Genomic DNA, 9,622 nt, shown 5'->3' on the forward strand with positions numbered 1-9,622 from the left:
GGTGGTCATAGTTCCTGGGCCCCCGAGTCCCAGGGGAGACACAGGAGGGGCACAGGGGCTGCTCAGCACTGACCGGAGGCCTGGGTCCTCCCCCAGCTGGGCCACACCCTCTCCCCCTGACCCCAGGCAGGCCTGGCTTTCCTCCCCCGGAGCTCAGTTTCCCCTTCTGCACAGTGGTGGTCAGAGGAGAGGGCCGAGGGCCCCACCAGTCCTGAGAGCTCTCCCCCCCCCCCCCACTTCCACGGGGCTGTAAGCAGTCTGTTGGTGACCTGTCCTTGGAACCCTGGGGGCAGAGCGCAACCTGGGCCTGGCTTCCCCAACGCCCCGGGCCTAGTAGGCATACAGGGTGCAAAGCAACGAACGACTCTGACTAGGAGTGGAACATGTGGCTGACAGGGACAGAATGACGGGAGGTTTTAGGTGGGTTTTAGGCGCTTGGGGTGAGGAGCGCCTCTGGGCACAAGTACGTGAGGGTTGGTCCCACCGAAATAGCAGTGTGGCCCTCTCGGAAGGTCCCTGCTCAGCTCTGCCTTCTCCACCCTGGGGATTTGATGATGAGCCGCTCAGAACTTTCCTGTGGACCTTGTAACTGCCAGAAGGTCACGGCGTCCTGGGGGGGGACCACGTGCTCTGGGCTGGGTGGGGGCCGCTGAGGCCCACCCGCAGTAAGAGCAGGGCAGAGACGCGGCGTCTCCAGGCGGGTGTGGACAGCGCTGTCCACGGACAGGTTCCAGCCGTGCCGCCAGCCGGCCAGGCCGGGCCCCCTCTCCCCCAGTCCCAGCAGCCTACTAACATGTGCCTATTCCTCTTCCCTCGGAAAATAGAGATGAGACCCTCCCGGGACCCGTCATTCCCATGGCCACCACCCCGCCCTGTTTCTCTGCTCCCTCTTTTTTTTTTTTAATTTTTTTTAACATTTATTCATTTTTGAGAGAGAGAGAGTGTGAGCAGGTGACGGTCAGAGAGAGAGGGAGACACAGAATGGGAAGCAGGCTCCAGGCTCTGAGTTGTCAGCACAGGGCCTGACATGGGGCTCGAACCCACGAATGGTGAGATCATGAGCCGAAGTCGGACGCTCAACCAACTGAGCCACCCAGCCGCCCCTTTCTGCTCCCCTTTCTAATGAAGGTGTCTTGCAGTCAATGTCTTGGCTCCTCTGCCCACTTCTCTCTGGGCCTGCCCCCGTCATCCCGCCAGAATGGCTGTGTTCCCGTCCCTGGTGACTCGTCCTCACGCCCCACTGTGTCTGCGCTCCACGCCTTGGTGGCCAGTGTCATGGCATCAGATGCAACCCATGTCCCCAGTCACAGCCTGGGCCAGGACAGTGGGCCCCATCTTCTCCCCTGCTCGTTTCTGGTCAGCTCCAGCCACGTCCCTGCCTGGGCCCCGCCCTAGGCTGCCCATCTTGACCCTTACAGTGCCCCCACCTTGTGTTAAGGAACAGCCCCTCTTCCATGCCTGGCCCTCTCCCATGGTGCCCACTGCGTTCCTGACACTATTTCCTTTACTCTGGCTGCTGTCTGTTGCTCTCTTCTGCAATAGGCTTGTGTCCCCAGTGTCCCCAGTGCACAGAACACATGGGACACCTCAGGAGCACCTAGTGAATGGCAGCCCTGCGGCTGGTGGCCCATTCACAATCATGATCGCTGTGCTGAGTCACTGCACTCCCCCGGACCCCCCTCTCTGCCTGGAGGACAGTTCCGAGTGGACATGACCCTGGCGAACAGCCGGTCGCATCTGGCAGTCAGGCGTCTTTAGCGCAATCCTGCTAGACCAGGAGTCCAGACCCGGACACGCGCTGGGCTCACGCACACATGCCAGGCCTTCCCAGTGCCCAGCACGGTGCCTGGTACATAGCAGGTCCAACACGGACGTGCACTGAGTCGGCGGGGGGAGGGCGGTGGGCAGGTGGCTGGGCTGTGGGCTGCAGGGAAGCCGTCACCAGGGCTGGGAGCAGCTGGGGCAGAAGGAGAGGAGGTGGCTGTGGGACTGGCTGGGGCAGACCCTGGGCTGGAGAGCCAGGCAGACGGAAGTTCAGGGGAGGGTTGGACGGCTGTCACCACGGCAAGGAGGCAGGATGAAGGCCGCCCTGTCGGCCCTCTCTCCTCCCCATCGGCCCCTCTCGCACCCTGAGCTTGCTTGGCCTCCCTCCCTTGGGCCCCCACCTTGCCCGTACTTGGGGGGCGACAGTGTGCTTGCAGTGTGGGTAGACCTGGGCCGTTCTCTCTTGTGCCCCAGCCAAGAGCCACATAGCGCTGGATGACTTCGTGGAGATCACCAAGAAGTACGCCAAGGGCATCATCCCCGCCAACCTGTTCCTGCAGGACGATGACGACGACGGGCTGGCAGGCAAGAGCCCCGAGGACCTGCCACTGCGCCTGAAGGTGAGCGGGGTGGGGCGCAGTGGACTCGTGCTCTCCTGCACCCTGCCGCCGTCCGGGCAGGGCGGGTGGCGGGCCCCTGCCAGGCACGTGAGCCTCTGGGACTGGGCGGCCTGTCTGCAGAGGCGGGTCCTGCAGGGACGGTCCCCATAACAGCATAAGGACGCGTCCTCAAGAAAGGGGCCTTTCACGTGCACTCAGGCGCCAAATCAAAGGGCGCTGCTGGGGGCAGGCGTGCTCGGGAGTGACGGACAGGCACGGGTGCCCTTCCTGGGCCCTTCGCAAAACACTACAGGCAGCAGAGAGGCAGGCTCTGGAGCCTGACGTTCACTTAGACTTTGTCCTTTTGAAAAATGATCCATCTACGGCATGGAGTGAAGGTCAGTTTAGCAAAGCTGCCTTTCCCAGAAGCAAAGTGCCGGCATTCAGAGACCGTGAGGACCCTGCCGGGACCTGTCCATCCAGATCTGCAGGGAAGGAAAGACAAGTGCAAGTGCAAGGAGGGTCCGTGGGCTGGCCGGACGGAAGGGAGACACTCATGCCCCCGCTCTTGGCCCGAGAGCAGCCGCTGTTGGCCCACGAGCAGCCACAGGCAGCGAGGAGCGAGCCCAGGGCATGGGAACGAGTGCAGAAGGCCCGGGATGGCGGGCCACACCCTTTCCGTGACAGCCTTCACTCCCCTGGTCACGCCGTGGAGGCCACGGTGCAGGCGGGGCCCCAGGTCAGCTCTCTGACTCCGCGGAGGGTACCACGGTTCTGCAGGCCTGGCTGCCCGGCCCGGGCAGGTCCGTCAGCGTGAGCGGCTCTGAGCCGATGAATGGGCACAAAGCTCGGGGTTAGTCGTCCTTGGATCTGTGTGGCGCAAGCTGAGTGTGGGCCAGGGTGAACCACCATCGGGGGCAGAGGGGCAGGCGACGGCTCAGCCGCCAGCAGGCAGGAGGATGGGGGGACAGGAAGGGTGGAGAGTCCATGTGCTGGAGACGGCTCCGCTAGCACCTGCCGGGAGCCTAGAAGTGGAGGCGCAGACCAGGACAGCAGGCGTGATGGCCACGCTCGGGACCAGCAAGCTGAGTGAGTCCCCCGAGGACATGGCCGGGGAGCCTGACAAGGGAGGTCATGACTTTACTGAAGGTCCACGTGGACAGGCCCCGGGCTGTATGTTCACAGGTGGCTGCTCTTGGTCTCCTTAGAACTTGAGAGAAGGGGGCTGGGGCCCTGGCCGTCGTTCTGGGCTAAGACGAGGTGCTGCCGAAATGCCAGTGAGGGTCAGAGGCGAAAGGGTGAGTCTGGAGGGCCTGCTCCGTCCCCGCTAATGCCTGCTCACGAGGCAGCCCGGCTGGGACAGTAAATTTTCCCCCCCTCGGTGCTGTGACACGTCTGAGGCCTTTTCTGGAAAGAGATTTCAAGTATTCTCCCAAGCGGTGCCCGGGGCTCTGTGTTTCCCTCGGGTCTTGAAACCTTCAGAGCACTTTGATGCCTTTACAATTTGTCTCATTAAATGTCTTTTGCAAAAGAGGAGATGAATCCTGGCAGGGGTCCCTAAAACCAAGGCTGTTACAGCTTTAAAAAAAATTTTTAGTGTTTTTATTTATTTTTGAGAGAGAAAGGGAGACAGCGTGAGCAGGGGAGGATCAGAGAGAGAAGGAGTCACAGGATCTGAAGACAGGCTCCAGGCTCTTGAGCTAGCTACCAGCACAGAGCCTGATGTGGGGCTCGAACCCACAAACCGCGAGATCATGACCTGAGCCGAAGTCAGACACTTAACTGACTGAGCCACCCCGGCGCCTCATTAATCGCCTTTTGGAGGCAGAGGAAGGGCAGCGTGTGCCGTCTTCTGGCCACAGCGAGGTACCCGGTGCCTCCATGAGCAGGTGCGGCCCCCCATAGGAGGACTCCAGACTCCGAACCCCACGCCAGCCTTTCCTGGCAGATGAAACCCTCCTAAGAGTAAATGTGGTCATATCTCGACGTCCACACGGTTTTCACATTCAGTCTTTGCGAGGTCTGACGTGTGCACGCCCACTCGGGTCCAAGCCTTGCCGTGAGCTGCCTGGTCCCAGGTGTGTCCCTTGGTGAGAAGCCCATAGTCACACCCCCGGCCTCTTGGGTCAGCAGAGCAGACGATGACCTCTGACCTGGCCAGACCATGCTGTGCCGTCCTGTCGTAGAACTGACTCCCTGCTCTGTTCTTTAAAAATCGCTTTCCTGCTCTAAGAACAGCTTGTTTTAATTTGTTGGACTTTGTCTACTGAAAAGGTTTTCCGTTTTCCAATTCAGTGGGTCCCCAAGAGCAGGGCCTGGATGGAAGCAACTGGGGGGGGGGCAGAGTTGGGACCCTAAGAGGCAAGGACTCCCTGGTCCTCGTGGTCCGGGTGCCTCCGCGTGCAGAGGCCAGACACCATGGACAAGCTGGGCATTAGGTTGGAGTCGCTTCATTGTCCTTTAAAGCTCCACTCAACCATGCTTTGTGGCCTCAAGGGCAAAAATAAAAGGTGTGAATAGTTCAGGGCCCAAGGGGAGAACTTGAGACCCAGCTCAAGGTCCCAGCTGCAGGGTGCGGAGGGTGACCACAGCAGCCCTGGGTCCGGTCCCTCTCTGTGGCACATGCCCCATGCAGTTGCTTCTTGGGGTTTTGGTCACCTTTGGCTGAAAGCCACCTCCTGCTGTGATTGCTTGGTTATGCTCACTGGGGAGCCCCCTCCCCCTCTGCCCGTGGCCCGTTGTCTCCTCTACACCCCGGCAGGGCAGGCAGAGAGAGCCTGTCCGAGGGCAGGGGTGGAGGCCGCGGTGCCCACCTCACTGGGCCAGTGGTGGGCGTCCATCACATACCCCTCAGATGGACTCTGGGTACTGCCAGGCTTCCGCGCCCCCACACGTCACCGGGTGAGCTTGTGTGGTTTGGGGTCCGAGCCTTTGCCTCTCTCTTGCTCCCCTGAGCCCTGGCAGGGCCGGGAGCCTCTGGGAGTTCTGCAGAGAAAACCGGGCAGGTGTGGAGGCCGGCTCACCGCCCCCATGTTCATTCATCCTTCGCTGCCGCGATGCCCGAGGGTCACCCCTGCCCTCTCCACCGGGTGCACACTGCAGACATGGCCGTGGAGTTACGTGTCCACTCTCCGAAACGTGGGTGTGTGCCGGTGGGCCGTGGCAGGCAGCTGGTCCTCGGGGTCCCTGCCACCGGCGAGCACGTCTCCTCAGGCCCCTTACAGATGAAGCCCCCACGGTTCCCATGTGCAGGGAGCTCCCTGTGGAACCCATCCAGCCATGGCCGCTCCTGGGGCTGTTCAGAGCCCTGCATGTGCTTGGAAGTACAGGTCCTCTGCCCTTAGCGGCTGGGGGGCCGAGGCCCAGCAGGGCAGCCCTTGCTGGGGTTTGGGGGTGGCAGTCAGGTCACATGCCCGCTCCCACGCCGATAGCCCAGGGCTCCTGCGTCCACAAGCGAGGCCTGGTGGGGAAGGGTGAGGGGAGCCTGTGCGTTCCCCCAGGCACTCAGGGTCCCAAAGGGGACACTGGTTCACAGGAGTCCGGGATGTCTGGCAGGAGATTGGGACAGGAGGGGAGCCAGGGGACGGGCTCCAGGGGCCTAGAGGAGCAGGGCCAGGACCCACAGGCCCAGGCGGAAGGGAGGGGAGGGTCCGCATGGACCGCAGGGCATGGGGAGGGCATCTTCACGGGGAGAGGGTGTTCCTGGGGAGGGACCCGCTGGGACATGGGCCCAGGGGTGAGCTGTTAGCTTTGCACAGAGCTCGCGCGCTGGCCGAGGCATGAGGACGGCAGTGGGGCTCCTGTCCCGGCCTGCTTCCAGCGCCCTGCCATGTCTCCCCCACCCACCCCAGGTGGTCAAGTACCCCTTGCATGCCATCATGGAAATCAAGGAGCACCTGATCGACATGGCGTCCCGGGCGGGCATGCACTGGCTGTCCACCATCGTCCCCACCCAGCACGTCAACGCGCTCATCTTCTTCTTCATCATCAGCAACCTGACCATCGACTTCTTCGCCCTCTTCGTCCCCCTGGTCATCTTCTACCTGTCCTTCGTCTCCATGGTGATCTGCACCCTCAAGGTGTTCCAGGACAGCAGGGCCTGGGAGAGCTTCCGCACCCTCACGGGCCTGCTCCTGCGCTTCGAGCCCAACCTGGACGTGGAGCAGGCCGAGGAGAACTTCGGCTGGAACCACCTGGAGCCCTACCTGCACTTCCTGCTGTCCGTCTTCTTCGTCATCTTCTCCTTCCCCATCGCCAGCAAGGACTTCATCCCCTGCTCCGAGCTGGCCGTCGTGGCCATCTTCTTCACGGCCACCAGCTACATGAGCCTGAGCACTTCGGCCGAGCCCTACACCCGCAGGGCCCTGCTGACCGAGGTGGTCGCCGGCCTGCTGTCCCTGCTGCCCACGCTGCCCGTGGACTGGCACCTCTTGAAGCTCCTGGGCCAGACCTTTGTCACCGTGCCCCTCGGCCACCTGGTCGTCCTGAACGTCAGCATCCCCTGCCTGCTCTACGTCTACCTGCTGTACCTCTTCTTCCGCATGGCACGCCTGAGGGACTTCAAGGGCACCTACTGCTACCTGGTGCCCTACCTGGTCTGCTTCATGTGGTGCGAGCTCTCCGTGGTCATCCTGCTCGAGTCCACCGGCCTGGGGCTGGTCCGCGCCAGCCTGGGCTACTTCCTCTTCCTGTTCGCCCTCCCGATCCTGGTGGCCGGCCTGGCACTCACAGGCGCGGTGCAGCTGGCCCGCTGGTTCCTGTCGCTGGGGCTCGCCAAGATCGCCGTCACCGTGGCCATGTGCTGCGTCCCGCTGCTGCTGCGCTGGTGGACCAAGGCGCGGTTTTCCGCGGTGGACGCGGTGAAGTCGCTGACGCGGAGCTCCCTGGTCAAGCTCATCCTGGTGTGGATCACGGCCCTCGTGCTCTTCTGCTGGTTCTACGTGTACCGCTCGGAGGGCATGAAGGTCTACAACTCGACGCTGACGTGGCAGCAGTACGGCTACTTGTGCGGCCCGCGGGCCTGGAAGGAGACCAACATGGCCCGCACGCAGATCCTGTGCAGCCACCTGGAGGGCCACAGGGTCACGTGGACAGGCCGCTTCAAGTACGTGCGCGTGACGGAGATCGACAACAGCGCCGAGTCGGCCATCAACGTGCTCCCGTTCTTCGTGGGTGACTGGCTGCGCTGCCTGTACGGGGAGGCGTACCCGGCCTGCGACGGCGGCGCTGGTGGCAGCGGCGCCCCCACGGCCGAGGAGGAGCTGTGCCGCCTCACGCGCCTGGCCAAGCACCGCTGCCACATCAAGCGGTTCGACCGCTACAAGTTCGAGATCACGGTGGGCATGCCGTACAGCGGCACCAACGGCGCGCGCAGCTCCGAGGAGGACGACGTCACCAAGGACATCGTGCTGCGCGCCAGCAGCGAGTTCAAGGACGCGCTGCTCGGCCTGCGCCATGGCAGCCTCGTCGAGTTCAGCACCGTCCTCGAGGGCCGCCTGGGCAGCAAGTGGCCCGTCTTCGAGCTCAAGGCCATCAGCTGCCTCAACTGCATGGCCCAGCTCACGGCCGCCAGGCGGCACGTGAAGGTCGAGCGCGACTGGCGCAGCACCGTGCACGGCGCCGTCAAGTTCGCCTTCGACTTCTTCTTCTTCCCGTTCCTGTCGGCGGTGTGAGGGCGCGCGCTGGGCCAGGGGAGGGGGCCGTGCGCGTCCCCGCTACCCAGCCGGAGGGCACAACGCTAACGCCGAGTGTGCATGTGCAAGTGCGTGCGGCGCGAGTGCGGACCTGGGAGGGGGGGCCTTGTCACCTGCAGCCTGCACACGCCCCCCCCCAACTTAAGCTCCGCCCACCGGGGACCCGGATGACGTTGGACATCGCATGCAGTCCCAACCCCCTCCAGTCCCGACCTTGCAGAGCGAAGCCTGTGGGCCCGGCCAGACGGGGCAGCTCTGGGCCCCCGGAAGCACTTTACCAACGTCCTCCCCTCCACTTCCGAGCCCCACCCCCGCCCTGTTTACTTCTGTGTTGGGTTTGTTTCTTAAAGAACCAGACGCGCTGCTGTGTAAATTCCGCGATAGGGTTTCCTATTTATTTGGTCACTGCTAAGCCTTGACAGCTGTTTGCCGATCTGGGGCTGACGCACGGCTGCCTGAGCTCTGTCGTGCTGGCAGGGCCCCTCTTGAGGTCAGAGGCTGGGGGAGACGAGGCGGCAGCCCTGGGGCCCCAGTGGGTGGCGGGTGAGTTTGTGAGGGTCTTGTCCGGATCCACCAGTGTCGGAAAATGGGAGGACCCTGGGGTGTCCCTTCCTGGTGCTCAGGAAAGCTTGGCCGTGTTCAGCACCGGAAAACAGAAAGTCGGGGTCCTAGAGCAGCTGAAAATAAAAGGATTTCACAAAACCTACTTTTCTTTTATTTTAAAGAGCTGTTTTCTGTTCATGAGAACAGGTGTCTCCACTTGCACTGAACTGAACACAGGTCCCACAGAGCAGACCTGACCTTGCCCGTAGCTGACGACCCATGTGCTGGGGCAGAGACCCTGGCACCCCCTCTAGGCCGGAGGGCTGCTGCTGACGTGGCCAGGACTGCCCAGCAGTGAATGCACATCTTCCAGGGTTAGAAGCGTGCATGGTCACACTCACCTGTGAAACTCCCATCGCTGGTCACGTGGCATGCATGTGCTGACTCACGGTGTCCTGTTATCAGGGACGCACAATGATAATTCCATAGACACATAATCAGGGCTCTGGCCTTTTCGGGGTGCTGAAGCAGCTCCGGTGCCCCCTCAGGGATGCGTGTCTGAGTCCCTCGGATCTTCTGTTTCTTGCCCGACATGGAGGACAAAGCCAGCACCCCGCTCCTCCCCAGTGTGCACGGCCCCCGTGAGCAGCGGGTCCACGTCTTCCCAGGGGTGGGGAAACTTGGAGTCCTTCACACATTCCTTCTGTGGTTCAGAGACCTTGCCCTGGCCGGCCGTGTGCGGCTGCCTCTGTTTTCCGTGGACCTGGCTCATCTTGCCATGGTTGGCGCCTCCTGCTATGTCCGTGGGTCCGCCCGAAACCCGCGCGTTGGGAAGTGCCCCCGGGGCTGCATCCCTCTGTGCTGGGTTTGCTCCCGGGTTTCTTCCCGGGGCAGTGAGGAGACGTGAACGGTCAGCCCACCCTCCACCCCCGAGCCCACAGTTTCAGGAGGCCACCAAGTGCATTCACAGTTTGACTTTTCCTCCCAGACTCACCACTGAGGGTCCAGGGGGGAGGCACGCAG

The 9,622-nt window shown here is 62.6% G+C and overlaps 1 protein-coding gene across 2 annotated transcripts in view; it reads left to right on the forward strand.

Annotated features, from left to right (window-relative positions):
• The window catches only part of WFS1 (wolframin ER transmembrane glycoprotein), a 29,547-nt gene extending 20,785 nt beyond the window's left edge, over positions 1-8,762 (forward strand). For both annotated transcript variants that reach the window (XM_029948846.1, XM_029948851.1), the window contains 2 exons: positions 2,239-2,384; positions 6,215-8,762. In XM_029948846.1, the coding sequence (XP_029804706.1) occupies positions 2,239-2,384; positions 6,215-8,035 (1,967 nt within the window). In that variant the 3' untranslated portion in view covers positions 8,036-8,762. The remainder of the gene's footprint in view (positions 1-2,238; positions 2,385-6,214) is intronic.
• The last annotated feature ends 860 nt before the right edge of the window (positions 8,763-9,622 follow it).

This window comes from Suricata suricatta, chromosome 1, assembly GCF_006229205.1.
Source record: "Suricata suricatta isolate VVHF042 chromosome 1, meerkat_22Aug2017_6uvM2_HiC, whole genome shotgun sequence".
Taxonomy (NCBI): Eukaryota; Metazoa; Chordata; class Mammalia; order Carnivora; family Herpestidae; genus Suricata; species Suricata suricatta.